The sequence below is a fragment of the Epinephelus lanceolatus genome, chromosome 17 (assembly GCF_041903045.1).
Source record: "Epinephelus lanceolatus isolate andai-2023 chromosome 17, ASM4190304v1, whole genome shotgun sequence".
Classification (NCBI taxonomy): Eukaryota; Metazoa; Chordata; class Actinopteri; order Perciformes; family Serranidae; genus Epinephelus; species Epinephelus lanceolatus.
This window is the reverse complement of record NC_135750.1, coordinates 27438448-27455410: the sequence shown is the minus strand read 5'-3', so window position 1 is coordinate 27455410 and position 16963 is coordinate 27438448. Positions and strand designations below refer to the sequence as shown.

At 41.6% G+C, this 16963-nt stretch overlaps 1 protein-coding gene across 3 annotated transcripts in view; it reads left to right on the top strand.

Moving 5' to 3' along the window:
- macrod2 (mono-ADP ribosylhydrolase 2) overlaps window positions 1-16963 on the top strand; it is a 473134-nt gene that overhangs the window by 141190 nt on the left and 314981 nt on the right. For all 3 annotated transcript variants that reach the window (XM_033612905.2, XM_033612904.2, XM_033612903.2), the window contains exon 4: window positions 10244-10273. In XM_033612905.2, coding sequence (XP_033468796.1) covers window positions 10244-10273 — 30 coding nt within the window. The remainder of the gene's footprint in view (window positions 1-10243; window positions 10274-16963) is intronic.

Sequence of the window (16963 nt, the reverse complement as noted above, 5' to 3'; positions counted from 1 at the left end):
GTGAGCATCAGTTGAAATATCTTGCTGCGTTACATAACATATGCATATTAAAACCACATTTTTGTCCAGTGTACAGGATTTAATGTTGAATATCTAGTTTGGCTTAGTATGCATTAGTCATCCGCACTTATATATACTAAAAATGTCTCATCTATTAATAGTATTCGGAAAGGATCACCTAAGGCATGTGAGCAATGAGGTGCACTGAAATGTCAAGACATAAATTAAGATATGTGAGAATATGCCACTGTAAACATTTGCATGTGTCATTAACTGCTTTAATTTGTGTATTTTAATTTGTGCATTTATGTGGATATATGTGGCACTTTGCCTTCTCCTCCTCCAGTCATTATTTAACATCATGTTTTAAGTTGTTAGACGTTGCTTTCAACAGCTCTGCCTTATTAATATCAGGCAGAGCTCAGTTTCACCTTTTCCACATTCTTCAAATTCAACCACAGTCACATTGTATAATGTGGCTGAAATAGAGTAGAGTAGGTGAGTAACTAAATGTGTTGTTTTTCTGAGATTGTGCTTGTGGTTTCTCAAAAACTGCGGACATTTTTTTGTTGTTGTTTTGACAACCGCAGTGCATTTGTGATTAAAATAGTGGGAACAAATCGAAACAACTTCATCTAATGAACCCCGCTCTCTCCGCTGCCCCCCTGCATTGTGCCTTCAGAGCCCTTGCAGTGAGTGTTTCTCGTTCATGTTAATAGGCTGCATCTTTAGTGTTGAAAACAATTATTAAGTAGCACTTCAATCGTTAGAAAGTTGTTTTCTGTGTCTAACTTTGGTGGCATTGACTTTCCCTTGGTGTCAACTTCAGAAGAAATACAAACTCGCGCTTTGCAGAGCCCACCTACAGCTTTATTTTCTTGTAATTTCTCCAAGCTCCCTTCTTAGGATTGGGGGTTGAGCAGATGCAGGTAGATGTATATTTATGAGGGGGATGTGTATTTCAGGGAGAAGCAGTGTTGTGAAAGGTGACCTTGTTAGATAAAAGGAGGGCTCGGAAGCCAAATGATGAAAGAGAATGGGATCATCCTGGGCTCATTAATGTGGATTTGAAGGTCAGGTAATTATAACAATAGACGTGTGGGCTGGCTTTGGCATCTGGTATTGTTGCTTTGTTATGAAGGTGACAAGCCTGCGGAGGAAAGGGATTAATCACTGTGACACCACCCTGTTGTCACATTGATACATTCAGACATCATAACACTGCTGCTATAGTTCTTAAAGGAAGCTGCAAAAACAACATAATTTCAGCTATCAAAACAGTATATGACAAGTACTGTTAGGACTATGAATAGGTTTAAGAAGCAACCTACGGTCGCCCGATATTGTAATGAGAATTTCAAAATAAATCCAAAAATAGAAGTCACATTGCTGTTATTGCAGTGGGTTTGAACAGTTAAGCTCTGGTTTCTCCACACACAGGCATTTCTCTTCCAGAGCTAGTGACGCTGTCATGAGTCAAATAAGCTTCACACCACAACAAATCCACATGGCTGAGGTTGGTATGGTAACACATGAACCACTGTATGTAGCAGTAAAGGTAACCAATGACTCCCACAGCAATAGACTGCCTGTTTGAGCCAGATGAGCTTTTAATAGCTCAAACTGAGTATACTACAGAGCAGCCGAAAGTTCAACCCATCCTCTGCCTTAATGGAAATATTTGTTTATGCTGACCGCTGACAGAGTATCAATACACATGAGAAATGAGACCTGCTTGATGTTACCGGTACCAAATCAACTTGATATTACAATCCAATAAATGGCAAACAAAGTCTGCAACAAGGTCCTCCTAAAATTTTACAGCGCAGAAAAACCCTGTAACTTACTGTAAGCTGGGTTTGGAAAACAGGGGATATAAAGCTGGCAGTGTAGTCTCAGTTCAATTTAATTTGCTGTTGTTTCACAGCTTCAGCAGACACAACTTACAAGTTTCTCAAAACAAAAATGTAAAGGGACAGTTCACCTCAAAATCAAAAATACATAATTTTCTTCTCATCTGTAGTGCTATTTATCAGTCCAGATTGTTTTGGTGCCAGTTGCTGAGTGTTGATATCAGCTGGGGAGATCTGTTCCTCCTCCCAAATATAATGGAACTAGATGGCACTCAGCATGTGGTGCGTAAAGTGCCAAAAAAATACATCTGAAAAACTCAACAGCAATATCTCTTTCCAGAAATCATATCTGGTCTCTCAAGATAATCCACAGATCTTGTTGTGAGCGGTTTCATGTAAGAACAATTTTTTTGTGTAATTCAGCAGACAAAAAGTAGTTCCTACATCAAACTGCTCACAACAAGATGCGTGGATTATCTTGAGTAACCAGGCCATAACTTCTGGAAAGAGATATCACTGTTGAGTGTTTCAGATGTATTTTATTTGGTGCTTTGAGCTCCTCCAGCAGAGTGCCATCTAGTTCCATTATATTTGGGGAAGGCTGATATCTCTATGGCCAATATCTCAAACACTTGGCAACTAACACCAAAACAATCTAGATTGATAAATAGCACTACAAGTAAGAGGTGGCTTTTTTTGGCAGCAAACCGACCCTTTACCTTTGCTGCCGAATGCTTAAGTTTGTTTGGAATAGACTTTGAGATTTATGCTTTCATGCATTGTCGAAATTGATGTATGCAAGCTTCATATCAATGTTTTTCTTGTGTATTTTTACAGTTTTTAGCATTACCCCAGCAATGAAACCTGAAACTTCAGTCATATCAATGGCATGTGGATAACATTTCAATAAATAATTTGTCATGCAATGCTCAAATAGGTGTTGTGACATAAAAGGAGATCTATTCGACATTCACAGGTATCTGCGAATCAGAGGTTGTCTGCACAAGGATCCCAACATGGCAACTAACAGCTAATGGTGCTAACAGCATGAGCAGTGCTAACAACAGCAACAGTGCTGAAAGAGCCAACAGAGTCATCAGGGGGGAACCGAATGCCACTGTCCCGATATCAGCAGTAACCACCATATGAGCACAGTGCAAAGCGGTGGTGATTAGCTAGCCAGTGGGATACACACACACAGGACTCACATGCACTAACATGCACCCGTGGCCGAACCATCTGTCCCAACAACGAACAAAGAAGCTCAGATTACAACACACAGAAGGAGTGTGACTTCATTCTCTGCTTGGGACCTCATTACTCCACTATATCTTTACATATCAAACAGTTGTTTGCTGCTTTATTAATGCTCTGAATGTCACATAGAGCTCCTCTAACGTGTCCACAGTGCACACTGTTTCGGAGAGTAGAACCTTGCATACTGTATTTGTTTTAGCCACAGTTGCATCATTCTGACTGATGCATGAGTCAGGCTTTAGGCTTTGTGTGTGTGTGTGTGTGTGTGTGTGTGTGTGTGTGTGTGTGTGTGTGTGTGTGTGTGTGTGTGTGTGTGTGTGTGCGCATGTGAATGTGCTGCTGGGATCGTGCCACCTCTACCACAAGTTTGTCTGGCTCGGTCAGGCTCCTTAGGGACCACTAGAAGCTATAAAGAACAAAAATGCCAACCAGTATCATCAGGCAAGGCAGCGTGTGTGGTGTAGCATGCATTTTTAATGTGCCACAAATAAGAAATACCACTGTTGCCTCTCCTCTCTCATCCCACAACTGGTGGCTCGTTTAAGTTTTATTTCTATTTGTGCGAATTTCAGCAGCCACTAAAAGAAAAAAGAGCCCCATCATTAAAGGTTAGAATTGCCTCAGTTTAACACCGAGCTCCACAGACATGGCACGGGTAGCTCTAGATATTAAATCCTAGCCTGAATATTTCCTGTTAGTTGGGTCGTGCTAGTCCGTAAGTACACGCATATGCACGTGTGTACTTGGGCATGTGGTTGTGTGTGTGTGTGTGTGTGTGTGTGTGTGTACAGGCTCAGTAGCAGTGCTTGTTAGGAAGGCTGGCGGAGTGGAAAAGTGTCAGTGTGTGTTATTCCACTCAAAAAGAATTTGCCAAAGTCCTTCACTTCGCTGACTCTTTGAACATCGACATTCAGAGCTGACATGTTAAACATCCGAACACTATGAAGAGGAACGTCTAATGACCATCTAAGTGTCAGTCGAGTCTACAAATGATCGGCTTTTTGTTTCTCTGGACCTTTTTTCTTCATTATTTCAGGCCTCCCATTTGCAGTTCATTGTGTTGTAGATGCTAATTTGTGCCCATCAAATTAGCTGTGAATATGATTTCTAATTAAAGCAGAAGAATGGAGGAAAAAAATGATGTGACTCCCAGTTACAAAGAGCAGCTCTTTTGACCTAGTTTGCGCTTTTTATCTGGGACAGTTTGTGTGTTTGGAATCACATTTGTTAAAATCCCTATCCCGTCTTTGTGGACAGGTGAGACACCCTTCAAACGCAGCAGTGAGTGATGTTGAAACTTTCTGATATGAAGCAGCATACTGTTATAGAATATAGCAGAGATAGTCCCTGTCACAGTTAATTTGACTCAGATATATTTACTTAAAATCCTGCCAAAAAGCCTGTATTTGCAGACAGAGATAGGCTGGTAGCATTACATTGCAGTGGCCGCCCTGGTTGCTTTGAAAAATTGCACCAAGATTTTTTTGACTCATCTATTTGCAACAGAGCAGGCAACCTGAGCCATAAAACTTTTTTATTAGTTTCTTTACCCCACCTTTTATCCCAGAGTCACAGCAGAGTACACTATTAACCTCTGAGCTTATTGAGAAGCGTGCGAGAGGCTGCTAAGGATAAGGTGAGTGTGTATCCGATGGAGCATATTTAAAGGGTTCAGTTAAGGTGGCAGAGACCAGAAGGTAGACAGTGAATCTGTTTACTGCCTTGAGGTTTTGTGGTTATGCACTAGCACTTCCCATTTAACTGCATGATCTAGGGCTCTGCTGACGCCACCGAACACACAACCCAGCTCCATGCCTCGCTGCCCTCTGCACACACAGGACTCGCACACTGAAGTGCACATAAGCCATTTTTATGAATGCTCTGCAAATATATGGACACACTGAGACAAGAGGGTGGTTTCACCATTCCTTTTTTTCACTGTGTTTGTGTCTGCGCTGGCTTCTTGACGCAGTGCCACAATCCATAAACTGTGCCTGTCACAAGCTCCAGCTAGGGCTCTGTTATCAATATTTTCTTGCTGTGAAAATACACAGTGGCGGCTCCGCTGCATTGTCATTGGCTGAGGGATAAATGAGGTTGCTGTGGAGGTTAAGAGTTCAAAGGGCAGACAGGAAGTGGGTCCTCCCACAGTGACAGTTCAGGCATATGTTTGATGGGCCAGCCTAATGCCGTGGACCAGCAGTTCCTAATGACCTGCCATCTCCAGGCAGTCTGGGGAGCCCTTCCACTGAGATTTATGACCCATGTTGTGGTTACTACTAGGACGACTCTCAGCAGCACTCCCGACAAACTCCAAGTCATAGCCTTCTACTTAAGCTTCACTCTTTCTTCTCATTAACTGGGTCATTGCAAATCTTCAAGGCTTATCTTTACTGTGACAAGGAATATTCAGGTTCTCTGAAATATTAAAGCTCAAAGATCACTGCGGTATTTTGTCTAATGTGATGGGATCCTTGTAGTTGTTTTATAGATGGAGATGTGGTCTGTTATGCCCTTGAAGTCTAAATTGATGAATTGATTCGTGAAAATCTCAAGGGGGCACGCACAGGCGGACACAGAAGAGAGGATGGCAAAATCAAAAACCCATTAAATATACATTCAAAGAGACAACTCCACATGTACATGCTCAGCTAGAAGAACCAGATAATGGTCTTCTGATAATACTAATTGTTGGCTCTCCCACTGCTTCCCTAAAGGCAGAAATGTGTTGATCTACCACAAGATAGCCAGACTGAGCCCAGGGCGGGCACAAACAGCAAGGAGAGCTAGTTTATAATTAATACACACTCTATAAAATATGCATTATGGGGTGGATGTGGCCAAATATGGATTTCTGTTTTGATTTTCACTCAGGATAATTGAAGCACTTCTCAGACAAGTCATACTGAATGAGGCACAAGCTCATAGCCTCTGCTGCCAAGAGAGCAGGACTGCTCTGTGAGTGCTGCTGTAGGTTAGCTTTTCCACCAGCTGTTTCTTATTTGTCTCGTGCTTGAAGACGGATTTTTAAAGCGAGTCCCCATCCACTTTGGGATTTTAATGTCTCCCCTGATATGTATCGCTGTGGGCTGCTGAGCTCACTGGCTCTGTAGGTTACAGATATTTTGTGTGCATAAGCAGCACAGCGTGCTGTAAGATAAACTGCCAAAACATGTTTCATGACATTCTGATCATTAAAGGAGAGGATGCAGGGAGAGGGGGAAATGAAAAGGCATAAAGCATCGTTTTTTACCCCTCCCTGCTCCCATATTTATCAAACCCACTGCAGAGATGAGATGGCTGTCGAACACTCTTCATCTCCCAGTGGGCTATTGCCGTGATCACACCAAGTCGCATGTGGTTAGAAAGCTTTTAACATTTCAACCCCCCAGACTACCATGTTCACTACCAGCACTACCCCACCTCACACACATAGACACACACACACACACACACACACACACACAGAAGAGTTGTGTTAGACTGATTAGCAACCACATCTCCAATCTCTGATTAGGTGTGGAGTAAATGAAGCGCCCCCCTCAGGTATGCATTTCCATAATGTCAGGTAATTAAACCCCAGTGTTTTAATAGCTCAGGAATAGGAAGACTCCCCAGGAGACTAGACAATAATGATAGACTTTGCTGAAAACTAGCATACTATTAGCTTGCCTCTAACTGGCACTAAAACTATTTAATAGATAAACGATAACGAGCTTAAAAATATTTTCATCACAAAAAAGTTACATGCTACGTGCTGCAAGTTTGTTAGCATGTATTTTAAAGTCAAAGGTATCTCTTATAGGGCTGGGTACTGTTCACATTTGAACAGATACCAGTACCGGTTACGATACCCGGTATTCAGTGGTAGCACCCAATGGTACCTTTTTTTGGTATACAACTTTATCAGTAAAATATCACGTAGAGCTAATCTTGATTTTTGGCTATCACTAAAATAAAGAAAATAGACCAGACACCAAAACCATCATGGCAGATTGGTGTTGCAGCAATAGTTTTGGCTTCCTCAGAGCTTTGTGGCTGGCTTCCAGGCTTCGTGGCATTTCGTGGCGCTTATACCCCTTGTCTAAACCTGGCGTTCTCACCCAGATGCACTCTCAGTACCGACATTTGGCTCCAATGGATTTAATGTTAATCAGTACTCGGTAGTAGAGATGTCATTTGTTCGGAAACCCTTAGAAGTACAGAGCTCGGTACCCAACCCTAATCATTTAAGAGTGTCACAGTATAACGGTATTGAGGATAGCCATGATAATTAAACATTAGATTTTGATATTGTGTTGATAATACACATAACTTTTAAATCATTTCCATTCTTTACGTTCTTGCATTGTCTCCCTACCACAACACCATCCTTTTGCCTTTTTCAATATCCATTAAGTGTAACTGCTCTTTTTGTATGTTTTTGTATATTTATGGTTACAGACTCTCTCTCTCCACCTCCATACACTTCTATTTTATGTGTAATTCATTTGCCAAAAATCGACACAAATAAATCGCACATTAAACAAAATTCAAGATTAATTTGGCTGATCATTTTTCTCCAACAAATTTCATTTAGATATCATGACAATATTGTTAACATGAAATCTTTTGGCCATGATAATCATGTAGTGAAAATCTGATATGCCATCCCCAGATCTCTGGTAATATTTATCCGTGCTTTTGAAATATGAACAGAGAATTTTTTGTTCTGGAAATGCACGTTTGAGCTGTGTGCTTGCTGTTGATAGCTGATAGATTCCAGAGCTAAACAAAGGCTGGGAGAGCACAGGCGTCTTTTTCATCACAGAAAAACCTGGAGAGGTGCTATTGTAAACATGACAGTGGATTGTCAGTACATCCCTGTTTGAGTTGCTGTTTCTTGTGTGTGTATGTTATGCTCATACTGTATGCACACACTCACACGCACACACTCACATACACGCACACAACAAAAGCCCTTTGATGAAACAAATTCTGCAGTGGGAGAGCTTTCTTTGTCCCTGTGCCCACTTGTATGTGTGGTGCTCAAATGAGAACAATGCAAAGCCATAATGGTGCCACAGAAAGGTGTGGAAACTGAGTGAACTCCAGAAGTCCCCTTCATATGAGGCAAAAAAAAGAGAAAATAACAGCCACAGGACTGTGCTGTGATTGGAGAACTCTCTCTTATACCACATGTTCATTATCTGTCGCTTGGGCACCAAAACATTTTTGAGAAATAATAAGTTTTTAATGGGATAGTGTTCACTGCTAATGATAGCCAATGCTGTATAGCTGCAACTAAAGATCATTAAAGGCATGTTGCAGTGTATGATTCTTCCAGTGCCCGCTGGATGAACTACACTTCAAACACATAGGCTACCTACTTCCAGTAACACCCAAATTAACAGATGTATTTTAAATCCCCTCTAATCTTTCTCCTCTCATGTGCATCGGATGTCTCCAACTGACAGATAGGCTCATTTTTAATGATACACCCTCCACTTAGATAACACTCTGACGTTACCTTCTGTTGAACCAGTAAACTGCAGTTAATGTTGGAGATTCACATGAGCAGCACGGGGCTAGGGTCATATTAAGAGTGTTTATGAACTAAACTGTCTTAAAGCTGACAACATGTTAGCAGTGAGCGAGGCTTTACTCTGACGCTGTTCCACATGTCTATGTCACATGTGAGAATGAAACCTCACTCATCAAGATCACAAGTGTTGTACTAAAGAGCTTGTCTCAGCTCATGTTCAACATTTTGTGTGACATGTTTTTCCCAAAGAGGGGCACTAGAGAGGGCAGTAGGCCAAATACCCTATCTCGTAATGTTGAAGGTGCAATATACAATATTCAGAACAATAATTTGGTAGCCATCTATTGTTACTGCTGTCCCCTCTGGCTAGCTAATCTCCGCATACTAGCCTGTATGAGCACTGCTGTAAAATCAAACTGTTAGCTCTGTCAGTAGCCACTGTTGACACCGTTAGTCCAATAGCACTACTGATAATGCCATCAAACCACCATGGGTCATCGTGGAAGCTTAACATCCACCCTCCAGTTCCCTCCCAGGTGTTCTCAGTCACTTTGAGCTAACCCCCATAACAACTGTTAGCTCTGTCGGCACTGTTGCCATTGTTAGCCACCGTTTCGTCCAAGCCACCTCATGTGCAATCCTGGCCCAGACTCTGAATGTTGTATACTGCAATATGAAAAATAATTAGTGTAGCTGCACTGTGATTCTGATCCACTCCAAAGTTTAATATGTTCTTCCTTAGCCAATGCTACACCCTTCTGCCAAATTTTATGAAAATCAGGCCAGTAGTTTTTCCATAATCCTGCTGACACACAGACAAGCACACAAACCGAACGGAATACATGACGTCCTTGACGGAGCTAACAACCAGACCCCACAAAGCCATAATCCAATCTGCAATTGTGCAGCAGTAGATACAAGTGTCTCAAACTTCAGGCCACTGTTAATTGCTTTTAATGAACCACATGTTTTATTGAGCATAACCTCTGTCATGTTGCCAAGGGGGAAATCTGCCAAGGAGTGTATATTGAAATTAGCTGCTGGCTGAATCACACGTTTGTTGCCAAATTTAGTATTCAAAGAAAACCACTGCCACACACAGTGATCACTTCTGTCTATTGAAGATGTGATAAACAAAGTATTGGATGACAGTCGTGTTGCTTGTTACTTTTGGATGACTGTGGTGTTGTTGGAAGCTGCCATAGGAAAAATGCTAAATCTTGTATTGCCAGGTACAGCTATTGAAATGTGTGATTACAGGTTTAACTGAGAAAATAATACAAAATAATATGTAACATAATCATTCAGGCCAGAATCAGGCTCCTCTTGGCACTTTATACCTACTGGTTTTCTTTTAAGTCCTCTGGAAATATGATAAACAATTTCAAGAATCATTCTGTTCTCAGTAGTAGTTCTGTTCATTAAATAACATAAATGATTCATGTGATAATTATATCAAAGTTTAGATCAAATGGGTGCGTTTTAAAGAAATCACACTTGCGCAGTTAAAGAATCCAAACTTTAATGTTCAGATATTGCTGACTGTATAGAATGATGCATATTTGCTTACTCTTTGAAGTTTACTGATTCATTTTATTTCTCTTTTCAGCAAACTCCAGTCTTCTGGGAGGAGGGGGAGGTAAGTGAACACCTTTGTTTTTCTTTATATCATCTCAATGTTTGTTCCCATGGTATTAAAGCAATTAAAGTTGCACTCATCAGATCTCATATGGCGCATCTATATTCTGCTGTGGGTTCATAGCAGACTTTAGTGTCTATTTCGCTCCAAGTGTCTCTGTTAAATGTGGCCGAATGTAAGGCCAAAACATTAGAGCGCAGTGCAGCGCAACCTTGTATTGTGCCACAGTGAGAGATGGTCATTACTTTAGCGGCCTGCCAAAGAACATTATCATCAAAGCAATGGAGGAAATCTGAGGCAGCCAACCGTGGTGTGGGAATAATGGGTTGGGAACTCAAGTAGGATGTTACTGCCCAATCCAACTGTTCTGCTTTTTCTGAAATTTGACTTTTACAGTGACATGATTGAAATAATCATTTGTCCCCACAGTAGTATGATGTTGGGGTAAAATGCACCCAGTTATGTGGAATGTTAATTTTTAGTCCGAAGGGGAATTTTTGATGATATGTTGGAATCATATGACAGTGAAATAGGGTCACTGCTTCAGCTTTATCTGTTTATCCATCTGCGTGGGATGTCACTTTCAATGTGTCACCGTTTCCTGACAGGCTTCAGTTGTACAGAGTGATCCAAACCAGGGCATTAGAGGTTTGTACATTTATTGTAATCTAATGGAATCTATCTAATCTAATTGCATTGCATGGCATTGCATCATATCGTATATATCTATAGAAATGTTCTTATACAGTGTGTGCTGTAGGTCTAAAGGAGTTCATCTTGAAGGGACAGTTCACCCCAAATCAAAAATATGTATTTCTCCTCTCATCTGTAGTGATATTTATCAATCTAGATCTTATCAATCTAGATTGTTTTTGGTGGGAGTCTACTGACTGTAGAGCTGCCTGCCTTCTCTTGAATGTATGGCACTCAGCTTGTGGTTCTGAGCAATGTCTCTTTCCAGAAATCATGACCCGGTTACTCAAGATAATCCACAGACCTTGTTGTGAACACTTTCATGTAGGAACTAATTTCTTTTTACCGAACTACACCCACCAACTGTACCATTGAGCTAGCTAATGTTACGGCTCAGCTGAGGAGGATGCCGTGAATTTTAAGATCATTCACAGTGATGAGCTCGAGCCTTTCATCCATGAGTAGATGCAAGAATGCTTCTGCACTGTGATACTGCAATGTGTTTGTAGTTCAATTGTATCTGAGAGACGGCAGACATCTTGATGGCTGATATCTCCAACACTCGGCGAACACTAAAACAATCCATGTTGATAAGTAGGACTACAGTCAGATGAAAAATATGTATTTTTGATTTGGGGTGAACTGTATCTTTAAGAGCTTTCTATAATGCGACTAATAAAGAAGATCTTCACTGACATTTACAGCATGCCAGATAGTCCCTGTTTATTGTCAGTGCATGTGTCTTTTTGGTGTTTTAATATTCCTCATAGAACTAAAAAATAAACAATTATGTGGGTGACTTGTTATAATGTTATACTCTATCATTTTATCTGTCAAAATGTTCCTCCAAATTACATAGTCCTTTTATAGAGTAGTTTTAGAAATTGTTTTAACAAAAAAACAGCACGTAGGACAGAATTATGCCCTTTGCAGGATGGCACTCCTTTCTGTTTTTATATATTTATTTATTAGGAACACCTGGCGTGAAATATGAGTCATCAGAGACGAGGGATGTGCATAAAGCAACATCAAAGCCACAGCATAGTTAACTGCTCAGCGCACATGGTGTCCATTAGAGTGTACACAGTTGCTGTTGAAATCTTATTCACATCTAATCACGCAGCCTGGAGTGGCCCTCATCTTGTCTGATATATGCTTAATACTGCAAACTTTCCAGCCATTTGTTGCGTAGCAGTGCGGCATCCTAATGTGTATCAGTGACATGGAGAGGCCCTCAGCGCACAACCATCGAGAAAACTTCAGTGATTGAGATCAGAGGTCACGAACATGCGTCTCCATAACAAAGCCAAGCCCTGTAAAGCAGGTGTACTGTCCTCCTGATTGGTGTCTGTCTCCGCTGCAGTGGACTCTCAGTATTCATATGCCACATATGGACAAACACAAGAAGCAATTTTCTTTGCCATTATGTTTCCTTTATTGTTATTTTGTGGCAAATCCCCGTTTTACTGCTCTCAGAATCTTAGAGCACGCAGACTTGTTGATTGATCCAGGTCCTTCTTCAACTACAGATTGCTCCGTTCCAACACAGCAGCAACAAAAACGAAGTCAGATTTGAGGCTGTCAACACTGGAGCGTGAGATCTCGTGTCAATTAATGTCAAACTTTGGAAGAAAACATTTTGGTTGATTGTGACCTGCAGCTGTGCTTATTAACTCCAGAGGAATTCTAATTGTAGCAAGTGCCATTTTTGAGAGCAAAGCCTCTTTTCATTCTTAATTGACTTCCAGTGATGCTATTCCTGCCAAGTTACTGGCACAAGATACAAGGTCAATTAACTGCAAAATGCTACGACTCACATTTTCTTGTGTTAATAATGACCACAACAAGTCTGTGTGACTTTATTATTTTTTTATGTGTGTGTTCTTGTGAAGCTTGTTTTTGTTGTTTTGGCTGGGGTGATTATAACCACGGAGAGATTACCATTATCTACCAGAGAGCTGAGAAGATTACTTTCCCGCCAAAACAAAGCTCGACACCGTTTGTCTTTTATCTGCGCGAGGCCAAGAGGGGTTTTATCTTTCAGTGTCTTTATCACTATGAGGTGGCTGCTAAACCTACAAAACTGCTCCCTCTGTTCTCACCCTGGCCCTCTCTCTACCCCTATCTGCGGTTTGGCATGTGAAGACCTCCTGCCTTGGTGGCGGCGAGGATCGATGTGAAGAGGAGATGTGCTCTCATATAGGGCCTGCCTTATCTCCCACCTGTCTTCTCAGGGCTCTGCAGAGGGGCAGCTTCACAACAGGATGATCCATCATGTTGGCCTCACGCACCTGAGCCATGTTTAGTTCTCACAGTTCTGGAGGTGGGCCTCCCGCCAGTATGTGAAAACTGGACAAAGTCTTTACTTTATGTAAGAAAAGTTAGTTTACCACCTACACACTTTTAGAAGTTCTCCTGGCTTTACACGGTTTTGAGGATTTTTTTTTTTTTTTTTTTTTATTCCCACGTATGTGGAGGTATCTTTTGGGAGAAAAGTTTCACCTCTCTGAGTATCTTATCATTAATTCAAGCGTGATGTGTGGTCACAGCAAAGCAGACAAGACTCATGTTGGTGATGGTTTCGTTGGCTTGCAGCCAGAGCAGTGTGAATAGGGTGGGAATAAGTGAAAAGAAAGCCCTGAGTGAGATTTGTCCTGTGCCCAAAAAAACACATTATTATATTCCTAGCATTAGTTATGGAGACAAAAAAAGTCTAGAAAAGATTCTTATGCCCTGATGCTCTATTAAATCCTTAGAAATCACTGATGGGAATTCTCTCTGGGTTGTGCGTCTTCAGTATTATGTACACAATGGGGTTAACCGAAATAGCGCTGTTATCTATGTGAGACATGTTGGTCTCACTGGGATTCCATACATACATAGAGGGAAATAACAATGATCTCTGATAATAGCACACTAAATGAGGCCTCTGTGAATAGAGGGTAATTATGAATGGTACCAGGTTGCTCGTGTGATGTGTGTCACAGCATGGCTGGATGCTGGCACACTCCCAAAAGAATAGACCTAATGTAAACATGATGTTGTCTATCTCTCCTTTCCCCCCTCCGTTTGTGGCTTTCTCACACACCCACTGACACACACACGCACACATGCGCAAACACAAGGATGCAAGCACACACTGAGCCATGTAATGATACCATGAAGCCCTGTGTAGCCAGAGAGAGGGAGCTCCACTTGCCTTTGATGTCTCCATCCAGGAGGGGAATGGGCTCATTAGCATTCTAACCAGAACTGTTGCCCATTTAGCACTAGGCTTTAACTAGACCACCCAAACAAATCGTTCTTCTCAGGTTGGGCCTCCTTTCTCTGCTCCAGTCAAGCAGCGGGACACATGCACGGTTGTTTTTGTATGTCCTGACTCGGGCTAATTTGGCCACGGGCTGCTAACGCTTACTGAACTCACCAGACTTTGTCATTGCTTGCATAACATAGGCTGTAGCGCTGTGTGCCCCCAGCTCTCCTCCCTCATAAGTTTCCTAAACAGTGGTGTGAGTCATAGCAAGTACCAACACATTCTAATGTATGAGATTAATTATGCTTGCTGTGATTATGCCTGGCTGCGGTGGTGCTCGTGTGGTTCTTTGCCCTCCTCTGCGACTAAAGATGTCATCGAGGCAGACTCACAGTGACATGACAGGGCAATGCTTAGTGACTGCTGAGAAAATGATGTGTTTGCAAAGGTCTGCAAATTACAAATGGAATTAACGGAAGGAGTATAATGTCCTGGGTTTGACCTTTTGGGAGAAATGTGAGAACTTCTGTTTTTAGTACCTGACCACAGAAAGCACAACATCAGCAGTGCAATTTCAGCAGGACAATAACTGCAGAACTGGCTCCTCCAAAAAGACTGTTCCAGCATGCTTAAAAAAAGAAAATGTATCCAGTTTCGGACATGTTTGGATAATCCTTTATCAAGATTCCTAAGTGCTTCACTGTGCTTATCTCTATCTGCATTCGTTATGCAAAGAGCTCTGTTTTCTTTTCCTGTCACCTCCAGGTGAACCATTATCCTCTGTCTGGGTCCTGCCCCAGGCTTGTTTATTGAGTAGATTGGAGGGGAACGGGGCATGGCACCCTGTGCAGGGGGGAGGGATATAGGTCGAGATACAGGACGGTGTTGTGTGACGGCTTGGGTTAGATGGCCTCATGTCCCTGTCACAACCGAATCAGCTCGCAGTGAGCCCCAGAAGTCCCCTATATGATTAATCACTCAAAGATGACATATTATTCTCACAACTCGGAGATTGCACACCATGCTTGACTGATGGTCCTCAGTTCACAGATGGTAGTACCAGCCATTAGCATAACTTATGAAATAGATACGGTATTTCCCCGTGGAGTAGCCTAAATAATGTAAAATGATAAATTGAATGCAAAGATTCCTCAGTCAGCGCGGTACCCTCGGGATTTACTTATCTGCTCATATTTAGCGGGCAGTTAGTTACACTCTGATCTAGGTCCACCTTGTATTTGTGCTGTGATGTTCCATGGTGCTTTTTAAAGTGTGTTAGAGACAGCAGTGAAATAAATGTGTGTCTGTCCTCCTCTGCTGGATAAGCCCTGCTGTTAGGAACTATTTACGAGGTAAACTCACAGCATAAAGACATTTGTAATATCTTAATCTTTGTGTGATTTATCAAAGTAAATAAATCTACAGTATGTTCCTCTTATTTCTTAAGCATGAGTTCAGGATAGGACTTTGCATTTGTCTCCTTTTTATAGCATCATCCAAAACTGGGAGTGCCCTCTTGCATTGGCTTGAGCCAGTGATATTCATTTAAATAATTAAAATAAAAAAAAGATCCTTATTTGAATTGGCCTCGTTCTTGCATAAGCAGAGAAGTCATTTTGTAAATTGCACTTACTTAGTAAAATTATAAAACAACTTCATGCTACATATCCCAAGTGTAATGCACTTCTAAGTGAGTTTATGCATTAACACTTTACTGTGTGCTGTTGCCTTGCCTTTATTAAATGTGTAACCCAGTATTCTGACTGCATAATATGCAGGGAAGCCACAACACTCCACTTAGACCACATCTATTTATTGTTGGTACCAACAAAGTTAATTCTGTATTACAGAAAGAGCTTGATGTGTTACATCTGTGTAGCCATCTCTTGATTTTGAATATTTTTAATGGAAGTTGGTGGTAATTACTAAATATACAATTACATCAAGCGTGATGACATCTCAGTGGAAACATCAGTCATTATATTGCGAAATTATCACATGAGAAGTACTGTACCCCCATGCTGTCAGATCATCTCACCCAATTATTACAGAGATGACGTAATTTAGAGGGCATTCCAGTAAAATTAGCAGGACAAGGTCATCGTGTGGACTGCAGTTTGCGGTACCCAAACAGTGATGGAAATTACATTTCAGCGTGAAAGCTCTCTCTAATGCCATCTCTGTCTCCCCGCTGCCACCACAGAGAACAGTCACCACGAACACCCCCACCTCCTCCTCCTCCTCCAATCAGCAATGATGGATGGACTAATTGATGTAGAATGATTGGGCCATTCATTTTAGCCTACAACAGTGGGTTCCATATTTAGGATTAGCATTGCATTATAATGGGAAGGGAAGAAGAAATGGTCAGGGAGTCAATGAACACTAGAGGGAAAGAGGGACAGTGTGAGGAAGAGTTGTAAAAAAAAAATGTTGAGACAAAAGAAGGGAGAGGGAAAAGGCACAGACATTATGAGCGGTGGTAACAGGACTGGCCAGTTGTGTAATGTTAAGCTTATGAGACATAAAGTGTTCCAAGGCATTTATGGAGAGGTGTGTATCAGCGAATAACAGCAAGCGAGAGGGGCATATAGCCACCACGTGTCCTGCTATCCCTCTCTTAGCCTATGAATCATTCATCTCTGTCCCCATGTATAAATCAAGCTGCCGGCCGTCGCCTGCGGCAGTCATGTCATTAGCTAGTTGACGGCATCACTTGATCTCTGGCACTGCAGTGCGGGTAA